The sequence below is a fragment of the Drosophila simulans genome, chromosome 3L, assembly GCF_016746395.2.
Source record: "Drosophila simulans strain w501 chromosome 3L, Prin_Dsim_3.1, whole genome shotgun sequence".
In the NCBI taxonomy this organism is placed as follows: Eukaryota; Metazoa; Arthropoda; class Insecta; order Diptera; family Drosophilidae; genus Drosophila; species Drosophila simulans.
Window position 1 is genome coordinate 3,128,209 of NC_052522.2, and position 17,321 is coordinate 3,145,529.

At 45.1% G+C, this 17,321-nt stretch overlaps 7 protein-coding genes and 1 pseudogene across 15 annotated transcripts; 5 read left to right on the forward strand and 3 right to left on the reverse strand.

The window, feature by feature from the left end:
- Nucleotides 1-247: 247 nt before the first annotated feature.
- Nucleotides 248-6,650, forward strand: LOC6736583 (girdin). Of its 6 annotated transcripts, none has more exons than XM_002083409.3 (9): nucleotides 248-777; nucleotides 1,319-2,055; nucleotides 2,117-2,395; nucleotides 2,458-4,516; nucleotides 4,575-4,813; nucleotides 4,873-4,948; nucleotides 5,009-5,172; nucleotides 5,305-5,409; nucleotides 5,622-6,650. In XM_002083409.3, exons 1-9 carry the CDS (start codon nucleotides 709-711, stop codon nucleotides 6,037-6,039), a joined length of 4,146 nt encoding a protein of 1,381 aa, XP_002083445.1. In that variant the 5' UTR covers nucleotides 248-708; the 3' UTR covers nucleotides 6,040-6,650. The 6 variants fall into 6 exon arrangements, with proteins under 6 accessions (XP_002083445.1, XP_016030178.1, XP_016030181.1 ...); XM_016170753.2 differs by having other exon boundaries at nucleotides 5,625-6,650; XM_016170756.3 differs by having other exon boundaries at nucleotides 5,305-5,369; nucleotides 5,622-5,783.
- Nucleotides 5,883-7,904, forward strand: LOC27207682 (integumentary mucin C.1). The gene is made up of 6 exons (XM_016183368.3): nucleotides 5,883-6,017; nucleotides 6,720-6,781; nucleotides 6,840-6,936; nucleotides 6,993-7,308; nucleotides 7,368-7,652; nucleotides 7,705-7,904. Exons 2-6 carry the CDS (start codon nucleotides 6,755-6,757, stop codon nucleotides 7,826-7,828), a joined length of 849 nt encoding a protein of 282 aa, XP_016030183.1. The 5' UTR covers nucleotides 5,883-6,017; nucleotides 6,720-6,754; the 3' UTR covers nucleotides 7,829-7,904.
- A 7-nt stretch (nucleotides 7,905-7,911) lies between these two features.
- LOC6736584 lies at nucleotides 7,912-8,638 on the forward strand. Its single transcript, XM_002083410.4, has 3 exons — nucleotides 7,912-8,053; nucleotides 8,116-8,255; nucleotides 8,335-8,638. Exons 1-3 carry the CDS (start codon nucleotides 7,988-7,990, stop codon nucleotides 8,483-8,485), a joined length of 357 nt encoding a protein of 118 aa, XP_002083446.2. The 5' UTR covers nucleotides 7,912-7,987; the 3' UTR covers nucleotides 8,486-8,638.
- A 234-nt stretch (nucleotides 8,639-8,872) lies between these two features.
- On the forward strand, nucleotides 8,873-9,401 carry LOC6736585. The gene is made up of 3 exons (XM_002083411.4): nucleotides 8,873-9,009; nucleotides 9,073-9,212; nucleotides 9,271-9,401. The coding sequence occupies exons 1-3, from the start codon at nucleotides 8,983-8,985 to the stop codon at nucleotides 9,392-9,394; spliced, it is 291 nt and encodes a 96-aa protein (XP_002083447.1). The 5' UTR covers nucleotides 8,873-8,982; the 3' UTR covers nucleotides 9,395-9,401.
- A 194-nt stretch (nucleotides 9,402-9,595) lies between these two features.
- On the reverse strand, nucleotides 9,596-11,499 carry LOC6736586 (cell wall protein IFF6). 3 transcript variants are annotated; one of them, XM_044922843.1, is made up of 5 exons: nucleotides 11,313-11,499; nucleotides 11,046-11,258; nucleotides 10,940-10,988; nucleotides 9,812-9,992; nucleotides 9,596-9,756 (listed from the first exon to the last, which is right to left on the reverse strand). In XM_044922843.1, the coding sequence occupies exons 1-5, from the start codon at nucleotides 11,334-11,336 to the stop codon at nucleotides 9,636-9,638; spliced, it is 588 nt and encodes a 195-aa protein (XP_044778778.1). In that variant the 5' UTR covers nucleotides 11,337-11,499; the 3' UTR covers nucleotides 9,596-9,635. The 3 variants fall into 3 exon arrangements, with proteins under 3 accessions (XP_044778778.1, XP_044778777.1, XP_039149445.1); XM_044922842.1 differs by having other exon boundaries at nucleotides 9,812-10,733; XM_039293511.2 differs by having other exon boundaries at nucleotides 9,812-10,859.
- LOC6736587 lies at nucleotides 11,498-12,116 on the forward strand. The gene is made up of 2 exons (XM_002083413.4): nucleotides 11,498-11,618; nucleotides 11,700-12,116. Exons 1-2 carry the CDS (start codon nucleotides 11,598-11,600, stop codon nucleotides 12,114-12,116), a joined length of 438 nt encoding a protein of 145 aa, XP_002083449.1. The 5' UTR covers nucleotides 11,498-11,597.
- Nucleotides 12,117-12,209: 93 nt separating this feature from the next.
- On the reverse strand, nucleotides 12,210-17,000 carry LOC6736588. Of its 2 annotated transcripts, XM_016170313.3 has the most exons (2): nucleotides 16,696-17,000; nucleotides 12,210-13,749 (listed from the first exon to the last, which is right to left on the reverse strand). In XM_016170313.3, exons 1-2 carry the CDS (start codon nucleotides 16,906-16,908, stop codon nucleotides 12,346-12,348), a joined length of 1,617 nt encoding a protein of 538 aa, XP_016030185.1. In that variant the 5' UTR covers nucleotides 16,909-17,000; the 3' UTR covers nucleotides 12,210-12,345. The 2 variants fall into 2 exon arrangements, with proteins under 2 accessions (XP_016030185.1, XP_016030186.1); XM_016170314.3 differs by lacking the exon at nucleotides 16,696-17,000 and having other exon boundaries at nucleotides 12,210-14,053.
- On the reverse strand, nucleotides 14,319-16,696 carry LOC6736590 (annotated as a pseudogene).
- Nucleotides 17,001-17,321: the final 321 nt, after the last annotated feature.

Sequence of the window (17,321 nt, forward strand, 5' to 3'; positions counted from 1 at the left end):
AGTGACCTAGCTTCCTTCTGGCTACTTTTCAAGAATTTAGTTTGACCGATAACCCTTAATTAACCCACACAAAACTAGCCGCTTACATTGTAAAATAAGTCTCAGTAGCAATGCATGCCATCAACGATAGTACCAATTCATTTGATAAACGTCAAAAGAGCATTATTCTATGTCAATTAACCATCTCTGTGCATTTGTGGGATATAGCTACTTTCTAGCTAGGTAAAAGTTAAGCTACTTCTCGCGAAGTTCCATCACTAGACCCCTCCACCGCATTCGATTGTTGGCAGCAGTAGCGAAGTGTCATCACCGGCACAAATTATGCTTTTTTTCCAACAGTCCAGTCTTCCCAAAAATATTTCTCTAATATTTTAGAGTGCTGCCTTGTAGTGTTCCTTGTTGCCTAGTTTGTTAAGGCCAATTTAATCCGCGAAGTGCTCTCCAACGTATTTTAGTGTTGTTACAACTGTGATCTTACGACTTGCCGCATGTGCAATGTGAAAATGCCCCGTCCTTGGCATAAATTTCGGGAGGCTGTTGTTGGACTTTACTTGTTGGAAAAATAGAAACTATCTCGCCTATCATAGCAATTTGGTGGAGCCGCAGCTGTTCCTTTGCGGCAGGTGCAGCGGCACGAACTCATACACTCATACATACCTGCACTTACCTATTCCGCCCGTCCGTCCAATAACAATAACAACACAAACAATGGCTGGCACTGCGACCGCGACGCCAATGGAAATTGATGAGTTTGTTAATTCGTCCATAATTTCTTGGGTGAGTAGAGTACTGCGGGCGTTATGGATAAACATGCTCGATATTTGCATCGCCAGTGGGCCTATGTGCTTGGCATAAATAATTCAAGTGTTCGATTGCCAAGCGCTCACATATTGAAAAGGCGAAAACAACAACAAAGTCGTGAGAACAACCTGCTTACAAACACACACGCACACAGCTGGGGTCAACGAAATAGAATCGTACGTTACAGGGAAACTCCAAAAAGCGAATAATTATAGATATCCAAAGCATTAGCTTCGTTAATTTGATTCCGTTACGACGAAAGCAGGTGTATCGTATATGAAATCTCTTTAATTTATAATCATATTAAACATATGTATCAACTCCACTTCGAGCTCCTATTTTTTTGACCCAAACTGTTTGTCGCCAAAGAACCAAGGTCATTGTAACTTGCTCAAGACAGCTAGCGGTACAATGAGAACGGCGGAGGAGCGTAATGAGTTCTTGTCCAGCTAATAAACATATTCACGCTCGCTTTGTCGGATTCCGTATCTAAAACTGGTATTTTCTTCCTTTACAGCTGGAATCATGTCTGCCACGTGCCGAGCTTCTCGCCGGATACACCTCCCTGCTTGATGGCCACATAATCCACAGCGTCTGGCTGCAAATCGACCCCGAGCCGCAGAATAATCCCAGCGAGTTGACCGATCTTAACGGGAAATCTCTCAGCATCGCGAGGGCCAAGAACTTCGAGTGCGTCGTGAGGAATCTAAAGTCTTTCTTTGAGGAGGAGCTTGGTCAAACCATACTGGTCCTACCCGATGCCTTCACCTTGGGTCATCATCCGGAGAGTAAGAACGGGCTCGAACAGATGAAGACCTTGCTGACCCTGTTGCTCGGCGCAGCTGTGCAATGTCCCAACAAGGAGCTGTTTATTGCTCGCATCAAGGAGCTGGACCTAGAAACGCAGCACGCTATTGTGGGATTGATCAAACAGGTGACCGACAGCCATAGTTTGGTGCTTACCGAGGACTCCTTGGAGAGACTTACGCCGCAGAGCATGTACACGCACATTCTGCGCCTGACCAAGGAGCGGGACGTCATGTATCTCAAGTGGATCGATTTGGCGTGCGTGGAGACCGAAATGGCAGCCAGCGAAAATTTGGTGGAATGTGGCCAAGGTGTCAGCGTTACACGTTCCCCTTCAAACGGAACTGCCACCTCGACACCTTCATCTTCTTCCAATTCGGAAAGCAATCACCTTGCCGTAGAATGTGCCGATCTGCGTTCGAAGAACCGCAAGCTGCGCCAGGAACTGTAAGATAAGCTATTATTTACTAACACTATAATTATTCAAACTTCTTTAACTTTCTTTAAGCGAGGAAAAGTCCGAGAATCTTTTGGAGCTACGTGAGGAGTTGGATGACAAGAAGGCTCGCTTTGACAAGCTGCGCCAGGAAAGCCAAGAATGGTTTACGGAGGCCAAGCGGGCATCTGCATATCGTGACGAGGTGGACATCCTCCGGGAAAGGGCTGAAAGAGCTGATCGCCTGGAGGTGGAAGTTCAGAAGTACCGCGAGAAACTCGGAGATTCAGACTTTTATAAATCCCGCGTTGAGGAACTGCGGGAGGACAACCGTGTGCTGCTTGAATCCAAGTATATTAGCCAAACAAAATGCCAATAAATGTTTTCTAACCTATACCCTTTCACCTTCTCAGGGAAATGCTGGAGGAGCAGTTGCAGCGTTACCGAAAAAGGTCTGAGCATGCCATCTCTCTGGAATCCGAGATTATTAAATACAAACAGAAGCTCAACGACATGGCTCTCGAACGGGACGTAGATCGCTCCAAGCTAGAGGAGTTGCTGGAGGAGAACGCGCAACTGCAACTGGTAGCCAGGAATCTCAACTCGACGATGGATTTGGATAAATCCTTTTCCGAAAACGAAGACGATTGCAACTCAGGCGACAATAGTCTTTCGGAACAGCTAACGAACAATGCTCAGACCCGTGCACTCAAGCTCGAGCTGGAGAACCGTCGTTTGACCGCCGCTCTGGAACAGTTAAAAGAAAGTAGCTTCCACGAATCCACCAGCAAGATGCTTGAACTGGAGAAGGAGAAGAAAAAGCTGTCTCTAAAAATTGAACAGATGCAAGAAAACATCCATCGTCTGACTCAGCAGAATGTCGAACTGGAAGGGGTCTTTAAAAATGCCCTGGAAGAGAACAAAAAGTTACAGGATGCGGTGGATAATCGCCAAAAGAGTTACGATCGACAGAGCATGGAACGCGAGGCTGACCGTCAAAAGCTTTCTGATGCCGAGCAGCATGTCGAAACCCTAAACAAAGAAAAGCAACGTATTCAAACCCTTAACGAAAGCATTCAGCGAAGAGCCGACGATCTTGAACGGTTGGCAGAGAGCAAGACAAAGGAACTAGAGCAATACTTGGAAAAATCAAGGCAATACGAGCTTACTAAGCAGAAGCTCTATGAGATCGAAGCAAAGGTCTCCTCGTACGAGCGAGAAAACGCCAGCCTGCTTAAGGAAGTGTCTAAACTCAAAGAGGGTAGCGAGGAAAAGTCTGTGCAGCTGGACGACAGTATTAATCGGCTCGATGTACAGAGCAAAGAACTACAAAAGCTGGGCAAAGCACTTGAAGATTCGGAGCAAGTGCATCAAAAGCTTGTGGAACTTGAGAAGCAAAACCAAGAGCTAGCTTCACAGCGCATCATTGATCAAGAGATGATCAGCACTCTTCGAAACGACTTGGTCACTGGTACTCTAGTAACGAAGAAAGTGCGAAACAACTTGGAGAAACTAGGACTGGCGGACGAAGAGCCCGGTGAGCTCAATGTGGAGCATGTGGTGGAGAAGTTGGTGCGCAACCCGGAGACTTTTAAAACGGTTCGCGAGATAATGCTAAACGTGACCCGAGAGCAGCTGGAGGAGGAGGAGCGAGAAGGTGGCGTCAAGTCTGACATGTGTGTGTTATGCCACCGTCAGGAGATCTTTACGGTGGAAAAGAACATTGAACTCGCGGCTACTCCAGCTCCTGCACCAGCTCAACCATCTTCGCAGGAACTTCGCTTTGAACACAAGTTACGTCTAAGTCCAGCACGAGAATCAGCAGAGCTGACCCGTATTAAGGATTCCAACACTCAGCTTCAGACGGAGAATGCTCGTCTTAGCGTGGACGTGGCTGCTTTGGGCTCGCAAATAACTTCGCTGAACACGCAGCATGTAGCCCTACAGCTGGCCAACTCCCAGTTGGCTGCCGAAAAAGATACGCTGCTCAAAGAAATCGATTCACTGCAGCAGGAGCACAAACATGCTTTGCAGGATCAGGTAACGTTGCAATGCCTGCATGATCAACTCTCCGCGGAGTACGAGTCCCTGAACAAGGACAAGGAGCAGCTAAAGGCTGCAGTGCGGGATTTGCGTCAGGAGCTGCGAGATACCCGTGAACAGCAGTCTGCATTGGAGCAACGCATTGAGGAGTTGACTATTCAGAACAACAACATGAAAACATGCAGCGAGGATCTGTCAATCCTGCGTACCGAGCACTCCAAACTGACAGACGACTTCCGGAATCTGTTCGCCACCAGCGATCGCTTCAAGAACGAATACAAAAACATCCAGGAGCAGTACAAGATGGTACGCATGGAGCACTCCAGCCTGAAGTTACAGAACACAGAACTCTCCGGCGAGCTAAATGCCAAGAGCGATCAGGTCCGTTGCCTGCAGATGGAGTATAGCAAGGTTCAACAGCGTTGTGAGGTGGGTTAAAAAGTGCTAAGATAATATCCTCTTCTATTAATATTCTTTTTGCATGCAGATGTTAATACAAAACAATGCTGAACTGGACTCGGAGCGCAAGGCTCTGATGGACAACGTGTCCCAATTGCTCTCCCAATATCAGGAACTTTTGGCCATATCTCTGGAGGACAAAAAGCACTTCCATGAGGAGGAGAAGAACTACACCGAACGTGTGCACAGCCTCAAGCGGCAGAAGGAAAAGCTGGAGGAGAAAATTATGGAGCATTACAAGAAGTCAGAGACCACAGTGCACAAGAAGTAAATAATATAACCATACAAATTTACATTTGTTGTTAAGCCAATCACATTAATTTCAGAAAACCATTTGCCAGCATGCTGGTTAGAAGAGTGAAGAAAGCTAGCTCGGATCTAATGAACAAGGTGCCCAGTCGAGTAAGTTTACTCACAACTAAATGTAAAGAAACTTAATAACATAAAAACGTTTTGTTTCAGAACCGTCGCTCTTGGGTAGATGACGCGCGTACCAATTCCCAGTTCGTGATCGGTTCCGAGTCAGGCGGCAATGAGTCGGATAATAGCAATGAGGAGCCACTGTCCATTGCCTCCGACACGCACCTGCTCCAGAGGAATGTCCCGCTCCGCCAGAGTCTGCAGCGGTAAGCCATTTAGTTGGGATGGAAATGGATGTTTTGTTAGATTTTTGGGTTCACGGTATTTGTTCTTTTTACATGTATTATACACAACTCGACACTCGCACCAAACAAACACTGTACATTATGTCGGAGTAGGGATTTGCTGGATAACTCGATCCAACGCGGCGGCCCCGTGCGCAGTAGCCTGCAGGCTCAGAAACGTACGGATTTGAATAACTCACGTAGAAATAGCGTGCACGGGTATGCGCTTTTGATGTTTAACATTCATTCTACCCCATTAAAACTTGCCAATTGAAAAGGATCGGAGTCTGTTCCGAGGATTCAAGTGGCAACTGTCAATCCTCATTCCTCCTTTCCCTCTGCACAATGCGTATCTCCCTTCGTTGTCGCTCCCCACCTGTGTTTTATAAACTTGCATTCGCCCAGTTGCTGATAAATCATTTGCTTCGCAGCAGTCTTGAAGCGCCAGACGTGACGGGCAGCAGTCTGACTCTCGGGACGGCCGGCTCCAGACGCACCGTTTATCTTATCGATGAGCACCAGAAGCTTCCCGATGGCTCCACTCCCGGCGCCGCACAGTCACAGTCTGTTGGCGGCAGTGGCTCCGTCAGCGCCGCAACTCCTACTCCCGCAGAACCTCAGACGCCTCAGAAGAGTACGGAAAACAATGCCCCGGTGGGCCCAGCCACGTTTCTCATGTACAACCGGATAAACACCACGATCGGGGGAGCCTCGAACAGCGGGGACCAGAGCCCTCTGCTGCAGGCCAGCGGCAGCGTCTCGGGAACGACCATGCAGGATGACAAGTCGGCAAGGAAGCGGACCGAAGACAAGAGCAATAGCATCTGGTATGAGTACGGCTGCGTCTAGAACATTCGAACAGTATACGTCCACAACATGAACTCGAACATAATGCATTTGCTGACGAAGTATTATTTCGTTTTAGAAATTAACGAATTTATTTTTAAACGCATTAGAACATCGATGTTGCCTTAAGCAAGTTACATATGTAAGTGTAAAGTGCTGCTTAAACCGCTATGATTTGCCTTAAGAAATGTTTTACAATTAGACTATGTACTATACAATAGTTTGTACCTATTTATGCAATCTAAAAACTCCACAAGACTACGCGACAACTATGCGAACATATAACTATCCAGTATACACCCCTATATACACAAAACTATAATGTAATATGTTAAATATTAGCTGTACCGGCCTCAATGTACGTCCTGAGCGAAAGGCTTTCCATTTCGCTGATTAGACAAGATATATATTTATATCCGTTCATTTGGTGTTTTGTTAACTCGACTCGAATCTATGTATTCCTAGATATGTTGTAAACCACACTCGAACTCTGCTATCAGCTAACAAACGCGCCTTCAATTTGTGAATATATTTTTATAAATTACTTGTAGCCTTGTACTATTTATTGACGCAAAGCCTAACACCGCAATAAAACTAAGCAAACATACAGAAAATATCTCACTTTTTCGGCAAGTCTCTAAAGATAACCAAACATACATATAAGGTGCTTCGTTTGTCCCCAGTATTTTAGAATGAAAGGCGACTGGAGACAAAAAAGATGTGGCTAAAGGCGCTTGTTCTACTGGTAACTACTACAAACTGTGCGCACTTCCGTCTAATAATCACTTTTTAATAAACTCAAGCTTACGATCCGATATTTGGCGGCCACATGCAATGTGTGTCAAAGTGCCAGCAATGTCGCTTGTCACAGTGAAACCACTTTTTCCATCTGCTATGACGGTCTGTAAATGGTCTTTAAAAACAAGGGCATTGTGTGACAACGTTATAATTTCCAGGAGTGCCATCGTATGATCTCTTGCCATGTCCTAAGGATTTTTATTGCACGGATGGCTTTTACACTTGCTATCAAAATGCTGATCCAGTTTGCAAAACAGAAGAGGACACTTCCACCACCGAGATCCAGACAAGTACAACCACTTCCAGCCCCACTACCCCGACAACCACTGAAATCCCAACTACCACTGCTATCCCCACTACCACAACAACCACTGAGATCCCGACTACTGAAGCTCCGTGGGATGCCGACGATATCTGTCAGCAATACACTAAAAACGCCTTTTTCGAAAACGTAGATGATCCCACCTGCACCACGTGAATACCCTACAGCTGAAAATGGATTTCGATGCTAGACTAAAGAGTGCACTTTTCAGTTTTATAACCTGTACAGTTGATGACGACGGAACCCATTCGACAAAGGTCACTTCATGCAAGGCTAATCAGTACTTTAGTACCAGCTTGAAGGCTTGTACCGCCACAAAGCCCGATGGATGCGTGGAGGCGACAACCACTGTGGCCACCACAACCCCAACCACCACCACCGTGGCCACAACAGCGGCGAGTACCACCACAGCAGAACCCTGGAGTGCGGAGAAAACCTGCCTGACTGTCACAAAGACCACTTTGTTTCAAAACCAAGACGATCCCACCTGCACCACGTAAGTAGACAACGAATTTCCAGGGAACAACTCACATAAACGATTCTTCTAGGTATCTATTTTGTTATTTTATCAATGGATCGGCAACAGCTTTGATAAGGAACTGTAAGACCAACCAATATTTTGATGCTTCCTTGAAAGCCTGCGGCGAAGATAAACCGGATTATTGCACCTAATTCAGACCGTTTAACAGCAGTAATCGATCATTATCAGATTTATTGAAACCAATAAAATATCAGTATAAAACAATCATATGATAACATTTTCTAAAATTGGCGAGATAGGCGGGGGAACAGGCCACTCCAGTAACTATTTAAGAGCCAGGCGGAGCTCTGATGCTTCAGAAAGCGAAAGGCAGTGCGGTTAAGCTAATCATGTGGCTGCGTATAATGTTTATACTGGTGAGGTCTTTAAAAATATATTTTACCTGTGCTAATCAAATATATGTATGTATATATTTCAGTTGCTGGCACATTGCCTCTCGGCTTTGCCAGCTCCAGAGTTTGACGACCAGAACTCCAAGACTTGGAGTGCGGAAGAAGCCTGCAGTGAAGTTACAATCACCACCCTAATGGAAAACCAGGCTGATCCAACTTGTAGAACGTAGGTGAAGTCTATGGCGTAAAATAACCAAAATTATACTAACAGCTACCACCACATTACTTCGTTTCGTACACCACAGCTTCGTTTATTGTTACGTGGTAAATGGATCAGTTTTTTCGTTGATTAAGAACTGCAATAGCAACCAGTACTTTGATCCCAATTTGAAAATGTGCAGGTCTGAAGTTCCAGCTAAATGTTCTGCAGAGGCACCAAACAACTGCGGGATTTAGTTGTACACATCTTCCATGCCACTTTGAACTTCTGCAGCGCCAATAAGCCAGATTATTGTATCTGAATTTCTTGGAACCCAAAGCTTATAAATGTTTCATATCTTGATGCCAATAAAAACTAATTAAAATTGATAGCATTTTTCAAGATAAGCACTTGATGCGTTTTCAATGCTTTCGGTAGGAAGTGGCATATATGGTTTTCAGCGAATGGATTCATTTCTGCATATTCAAAACACCCAGATTATAGTTCTTGACAACACCCAGAGTTTACCCAGAAATTTGCACATATCTGAGAAGTCCATAAACAAAGTACATACGAGTACGAGAACGGGTGACAAAACAAATTAATAAACCTACGCAATAAACATTAAATACATTCTACATTGCCAAAGCGTACCGAGATAAACGATGCTACAGATTAAATCCTACTGGTATTTAAAGGCCGCTTTGGCGCTTCAAGGTTTCAGTGTGCGAAGTGTAGCAAGGTTAAATCGACAATGTGGACGAGTCTAATTGTATCACTGGTAAATATGCAAGGACTGTCCTCGGATCCATATCCCCAATCAAACGAATCCACTCCATAATAGCTCCTGGTCCAATGCCTGCTTGCCGGGGCAGCGCCTGCGCTAAAGGATCTGGACGCGGGCACCTGGAGTGCGGAAGAGGCGTGTCAGAATGTGGATAAGTCGGTCATAATAGCGAACCAGAATGACTCCACATGCGCTACGTAAGCAACTCGACGGATTATACGGATTAGCACCTACTAAATGGAAATTCACTTTCAGTTTCGTCTATTGTTATAAAGTCGATGACTCAACGAGGGCTCTAATCAAAAGCTGCAAGAGCGGACAATTTTTTGATGCCGATCTCGAATTCTGCAGTGTCAGCAAACCAGCTGGATGTGTCTAATGTGTGGAAGTCTTAAAATAAAATTCATAGTTGAATAGTAGTGCAGTAGATTTTACATATGTATTATTAATTTATTATATTAAAAACCAATAAAATAAAAACTAAATTGGAAGTAAAATATTTTCCAGGTTCCTAAGCAACCAGTGGCAATTACCCAATCAAAATCCCAGGCAGAATCGTTTGTATCTTTCTTTATGGCTAACTGGAAGTAATATGAATGAACCTCATTAATCGTTGGGACTCAGCAGTTGCTCGGTCGTGTGGATTGGCAGGACTCTGTTTCCGAATTGTAGTATTCATTGGTGTTGCAATAGTAAAGCCAACCCAGGTAATCCAGACTCAATTTATAGCAGTAGACATACCTAGAAGGTCAAACACTTAAGGCCAACGCATATTGAAGTTGATAAATATACTTGCATTTGACACGTTGTATCGGTCTCAACTCGGAAGTATCCTTTGGCCTTCAACTTTGCACAATAGGCATTGGGATCTATTTCCGAAGGTACTGTAGTTGGAGCACTGGTAGATGATTCAGTTGTTGTGGGCGGAGAACTCGAATCAGTGGTAGTGGCAGATGTGGTGGAATCTGTACTTGAATCTGTGGTAAGTTCAGATGTAGTAGAATCTGTACTCGAATCAGTAGTAAGTTCAGAAGTAGTTGAGTCCGTACTCGATTCGGTACTAATTTCAGAAGTAGTAGAATCCGTACTCGATTCGGTACTTATTTCAGAAGTAGTTGAGTCCGTACTCGATTCGGTACTAATTTCAGAAGTAGTAGAATCCGTACTCGATTCGGTACTAATTTCAGAAGTAGTAGAATCCGTACTCGATTCGGTACTAATTTCAGAAGTAGTTGAGTCCGTACTCGATTCGGTACTAATTTCAGAAGTAGTAGAATCCGTACTCGATTCGGTACTAATTTCAGAAGTAGTAGAATCCGTACTCGATTCGGTACTAATTTCAGAAGTAGTAGAATCCGTACTCGATTCGGTACTTATTTCAGAAGTAGTAGAATCCGTACTCGATTCGGTACTAATTTCAGAAGTAGTAGAATCCGTACTCGATTCGGTACTAATTTCAGAAGTAGTAGAATCTGTACTCGATTCGGTACTAATTTCAGAAGTAGTAGAATCTGTACTCGATTCGGTAGTTAGCTCAGATGTAGTAGAATCGGTACTCGATTCGGTACTAATTTCAGAAGTAGTAGAATCTGTACTCGATTCGGTAGTTAGCTCAGATGTAGTAGAATCTGTACTCGATTCGGTACTAATTTCAGATGTAGTAGAATCGGTACTCGATTCCGTAGTGAGCTCAGATGTAGTAGAATCGGTACTGGAATCTGTAGAAAATTCAGAAGTGGTTAAATCTGTTGTGAACTGGGTTGTTGGAGTTTCAGTCACTGTGGAATCGGTAGTTTCAGCTGTGGTGGTTGCTGTTGACTCCGTAGTTTCTAGGGTACTCGAATCTTGGAGTTCAAAGTACAAGATAATGAAAACCGCAGGCAATAAACCCATTAAAAAGGAGATATGTGCTACATATACCAACCTGTTACTATATCCGTTGTGGCCGTAGAAGTGGCTGTGACACAAGCCGGCTGTGGGAAAAGAAGTGTGAGAATTTGCAAGTCGCCACGGAGCTAACTAAATCTCACTTCCGCTGAGGCCATGGGTGCACAGAATCCCTCGAGGACGCAGTAGTACCCATCGCGACAGCTTCGCACCGCACTTTCGTCCACGGTGCCTTGATCGAAGCAAAACCCATAGTCGGTTTCACTAACACACGCATATTGTCCATTTGTCAAGGAGCAGTCGGAACAACCGGACTGTCCAAGAGCACCATTCGAAATCCAGAGGAGCAGGAGAACCTGGAACAGGCGAAGTGGGTCACTTTCTTTTTGCTGAGTGCTATCTTGAGTCACCTGTAGGCTAATTTGTGCCGGCATAGTTTGTCTGTTTGCCGGGAAGAGCAACTTACTTGTGATGGCTGGCCAAGTGCCAATTCTCTTTATAGAGCCTAAGCCCGACCACACCCTCAGTTAGCGTTTGCTTGACGCCCATAAAAAGATAACCAGCTATTCTTATTACCCAAGGCTCCCAAATTTTACGATGCCATAGAACATAATTCGGCACGGCTGCCAAAATGTACAAATAAGACTGGTACTTAGGCACTTGATCATTCGCAGTAGATCCACGCAGTGGTTAAGATGTACAAATTGCTCGGTTTGGTAAGTTAAAGAAACCCTTAAAATAGTTCTTAAACCAAGTTGCCACAAAGTCGTATCTCAACATTCCTTATATCATTTCAGATTGCCTTGGTAGCCTTGCCAATCGCTTGGATCCAGGCAGACTGTAATGTATGCCAGTCAAATGGAGCCTCCTGCATCAACCAGACCGCCTACAATTTGTGCTTTGGCGCCACTCAGCCGAATACTAACCAGACCTTCGTCTGCACGGATGGCCTGGTGTGCACGGACCAGCCAGTGATCTGTTTCCAGAGGAGCGAGAATCCCGCCAGCTGCGGCGACACGGATAGCTGTGGCCAGTGTGCTCCCAACTACACATTCGCCTGCACCTCGCGCTCCACATTCGCCTTCTGCTTTGGCGCCATAACGCCCACAAATGTGACGGGCAGCTGCCCGGATGGTTACTTCTGTGACGCCTCCACCCAGGAGATCTGCGTCGCCAAGGCCACTGATGACTCCATCATCTGCCACTTAAATTAGCTTCGCTAACTATTGTGTGTAAAAAGGATATAAACAAATGCTTTTGCCTAATAATATTGCTTTTGTAATTAATAAAAATTAGATTTGCGTAAATGGATTTTAAAGCGTTTTTAATGTACACCTATTTTATTAGATGAATCGGAACTGATGTTATGATTAAAAGTAATATATAAAATAATTTATCAGTAAAATACCCCTCAAATTGCCAAGTCAATAATGGCAAAATAATCTACAAGTCTAGAAACTCTTCCGAATTTTCCGTATTCTTTTTCTCCAGCCAGGAGCGTGCAATTCGCATCGATGGCAGGCGGAAGCGCCACTCGTCGCAACAGTACTTGTACACCTCCTCGCCCAGTTGGAGTAGTTCTATGGCAAACTCTCGCTCGTCATCCTTCCAAGTGCGATCCTCAGAGCCGCCAAACATTTCCATGCGCAGCAAGGCGGCCATCGTGGGCCCCACGTATTTCTTTATTGCCATGTACAGCTGGGGTTTGCTGAGGGAAGCAGCAGCGGGTTTGATTGGAGCTGATGTCTTCGTGGACTCCGCTTGCAGTCGTTTTAGTTTGGCATTTTCCTCCGACAGCTTTTCAAACTCGGCCTGCAGTTTGTCGTACTGCTGAAGAAGCTTATCGCGCTGGGCATCTTCCGAGGAAGATGGTTTTTCATCTGGTTCAGACTCGTCCTCACTGTCAGTACTAAGTGGCATGGTCTCTTCAAGGTTTAGAAAAGATTCAGATAAGGTTTCGGAAATGGAATCACTTTGACTATTTTTATTGCTAGAACTAAGATTAATTTGGATGGATTGGGTAGGTTTCTCCAATTTCGGAGTCTTCTGCTCATCCCAGAATTTCTCTTGCAATTGTCTACATCGGTTCAATATCGTACCGTTCTCAGGTGGAGCTTGGGAGTCAGTCTTTTGTGATTCTTGGGGTAGCTTCCTTTTCTTAGTCTGCTCTTTGGTGGATTGCTCTTCGATCAGTCTATCAGCATCTGCCTCCTGCATCCCACGTTTTCTAACCACAGTCCCTTTAATTGGTCGATACACGTCAATAATACAACTTGTCGATTTATTATGCTTTTCTGATTCCTTGGTTGTTTGTTCATCAGTTTGTTCTTTTGGGAGCTGCTCTTCAAGCTGAGGCAACTCATTCTCGCTTCCTGGTTGACTCTTTACTGGTCTTTTAATCAATTTGATGCCCAATGAAGGCTGTAGTTGACTTATTATATCTAGAATGTTTTGAGGCATAGCCGAAGCGCTGGTTGATGAAGAACTCTTGTTCGCCGCCGTTGCTTTCTCCTTCGGTACAACCGCCTGTTCCTGCTCCGTACCCAGCACATGGAGATTTCCGGAAACTTCGTCGGCTTCGTCTTTTCCTTTTCGCTGCTCCTCCTCTTCTGTCAACTCAACTGTATTTCGTTTCTTAACAACCTCCACATTTTGTGTCTCACCATCCACGAATCCCAGAGGACACTCGAAATCCTTAGGTGGTATTAGGTGTTGCTGCTTTGGAGGCGTCAACTTCACGAGAAGAGCTTCACCGTTCTGGTCGAGATCTGCATAGTCTAGTGCCAGATCCCTGTTGATCCTGAACAAAGTAGGCGTCTGCATGGGGATGAGTCTGTCCATTTTGTAGTTCATGAAGCATTCCGCACGAAAGTGCCGGGCACAAACTGTTTTGGCTGCCAGTTTGGACGGCGGTGCATTTAAAACGTCAGGGTTTGAACAATTCCTCACCCAATCTTTTAACCTTTTCGGATCCTTAACGGGGAACTTGAAGAAGTGCATACTGGGGTTGCGGCTAGAACCCACCGGACAATCACGAAAACAACACTTAGTGCCGCCCATTTGTTTAAATATAAGCAAACAACTTTTATGTTATTAGTGGTGGAAGTTTTAGCGTCAGCTGGAGATATCGATAGAAAGATGAATCGATAACAGAATTGACTTTTCTTAATTAATAAGAGATTTTATACTTCAGTGGTAACAAGTTGGCTCGTGTCAGGTTGTGCCCAGAAGCAATTATTTTCTGGTCTGGATAGGTCTGCTTTTAAGCTAATTTACCAACAAAAACATTCCAATTTGTTTCTTCCTAAACCCACTCAAGTGATTTCAAATTTTACCGTCCCCTTAAAATGGAACTAGTTTATTCCAGAGGAACCAGCACCGCCAAGTCTCTGAGACTCTGGAAGTATCGATTGTCCGGTCTAGTTGTTCTTTATTGATGTCCTCTAAATTAAATTACAATGCTTTATAATTTAAACAAATTTACATTCGGCGAATCGCATAACAAAATCAAATAAGAACTTTTCAATTAATCGTTATCATTATCGTAAAGATAGTTTGTTTTGTCAGAATGTATAACAACACCATGTGAGGATTTCATCGTACTCGGGCTTAATGGAAAATATGTACAGACTCAATTTGAGGAAATCAAAAACATATACAATGGGTTCTGTATAACATATTAAATTAATACATACGAACTAGATGGAAGCAATCTCGCCAGCTGGAGAAAGCTTTGAGTAAGGTCATGCCTGGTCCTGGACCACTTCGAAAATTATAAAATTAAACGCAGATACAATAAGCAGGGGAGTGTGTGTAACAAAGATACAAGCCGACCGAACGACCAACTTTCCTTAAATGCTAGTAGTGACTGCACTTGGGCAAGGCAGACGCCTTCTCCTGCGGCCTGTGTTTCATGTCCGTGCCGCCTTCTTTTAAATCCCGGCGGCAGGGCTTCGCTTCCTGTTGTATATGCTGCTGTGTGTTCAGGACTTCAGAGGGATTCGTATTTGAATATTGTTAACGATGTCCTGTCCGGTAGCGTGCTAAAAGTTAAATCCGGTACTGGGCACGTTGTCCGGATCGAACTCAAACTGTTGCGTGCCCGCCACGGGTGCCACGCGGCTATCCTCCTCTTCGTTGCCGAAGTACTGTTCGATAATGTAAAAAGATTTGTGGTAGATGTCGCGGTTTTCATGCGCCTGCAGATACTCGATTTTTTCCAGACCTCCGCATTCCTCGATGGTAATAGCATAGGGATTTGGTCGCGTCTGGAACTTTTCACCTGCCTTCAAAATGTTTTCAAGTGCATTTAACGCCACTTGGACGATGTCCGAGTCGACGACGGTGAGAAAATCGCACATGGGCAGCACACAGCCAACCTGCACCAGGTAGTGTATCTGTTCGTACGTTCCGCTGCTGGTTGCGTTGGTAATGGCCCACGCGGCCTCTTTGCGAGTCTTAAATTCAGCCGTCTGCATGATAACCATCAGCTGCGGAATATGTTGGCATTGATTAAGGCCTGGATCTGCTCACGATTGCCGGCTGCAATATTTGAGATCGTCCAGCACGACTCCTTCTTGATTGTTTCCGCCGTCGAATGCAGCAGGTGGCTAATGCGGGGCAAAGCGTTGTACCCCAATATCACCTGGGTCTGCTGATCGTCGCCGGTCACAATATTGCCCACGGCCCTCAGAGCGGCTGTGCTCACGTTCTGCTGGGGATGTAATAGCAGCTCAACCAGGCGACGGCAAACACCCGAATCAATTACAGCCTGGATTTTATCGTTGGGTCCCTCTGACAGGTAGCCTATGGCCCAGCAAGTATCGCTTAGTACATCCGCATCAGTGTACTCCAGCAACCGTGCCAGTATTGGCAGACCATGGACAATTTTGGCAAAGTCTGCGGGAGGGCTTTTGCCGCGGCACAAGTTCGAAAGTGTCCACACCGCATTCCGTATCATGGTAATGCGATCCGAGTTGCTCAACACATGCAGGAGAGGCATAAGAACGCCGTAGCTGAACAAATGGTCTCGGCATATGGGTGAGTCACCGGCTATGTTGCCTAGGGCCCACACAGCCTGTTCCTGGACATCATCATCGTGGGGACTGGAGAGCAAATCAATAAAGATGGGCACTGCCCGGCCTCGATAACCACCTTGGTCTGCTGCGAGGTGCCCGATGCGATGTTTGTTAGCGTCCAGGCGGCCTCGAACTGCAGCGTTGCATTCGAGCTATTTCGCAAAAAGGTAACAAACTGGGGCACTATCCCCTTTTGGATGACTTCCTCAATGGGAGGATTGGGATCGCGGGACAGCAGTTTGCGGAACTTTTGAGTCGCCTCAAGCTGTTCGGCTTCACGTCCACTGAAGAGCATTTGAATCATTTCCTCGTTGATTACGGATGGCTGTGCCCCACTTCCAGCAGCTGCCTCGTTTTGACCGCCAGTGCTGCTGTCAGCCATGTGCATGTCGGCAGCCTGCTGTTCGTTATCGGTGTTGCTCTCCACTTCGGCTGATGTTGAGGATGTAGCTGGCTCAAGAACCACATTGCGTCGCTTAAAGAGCTGCTGTTCGCGTTTGTTCTTCCGCAACTGGATGCCCACCTCCTCGCGACGACGTCGCATCTCTGTGGAATCCCAGGCGGCATTTTTATAAAGCTGTTTGTGGCTGGCAGACATTTCGTCGTCTTGGCAATTTAAAAGCTGTTCCGGAAAAATCCTTTTTTCGTTTTAATCATGCAAAGAGACGGGAGACTTTACACGTTGTGAGGAACGGGGATGCCGGACTATCAGAATGTTCATGAAGCATTCCGCACGAAAGTGCCGGGCACAAACTGTTTTGGCTGCCAGTTTGGACGGCGGTGCATTTGAAACGTCAGGGTTTGAACAATTCCTCACCCAATCTTTCAACCTTTTCGGATCCTTAACGGGGAACTTGAAGAAGTGCATACTGGGGTTGCGGCTAGAACCCACCGGACAATCACGAAAACAACACTTAGTGCCGCCCATTTGTTTAAATATAAGCAAACAACTTTTATGTTATTAGTGGTGGAAGTTTTAGCGTCAGCTGGAGATATCGATAGAAAGATGAATCGATAACAGAATTGACTTTTCTTAATTAATAAGAGATTTTATACTTAAGTGGTAACAAGTTGGCTCGTAGCAGGTTTTGCCCAGAAGCAATTATTTTCACCGAATGTGATAGGTCTGCTTTTAAGCTAATTTACCAACAAAAACTTTCCAATTTGTTTCTTCCTAAACCCACTAAAGTGATTTCAAATTTTACCGTCCCCTTAAAATGGAACTAGTTTATTGCAGAGGAACCAGCACCGCCAAGTAAACGAGACTCTGGAAGTATCGATTGTCCGGTGGAGAAAAGTATTTATAAATATAAATAAAAAATTAACAGATCATAAATTAAC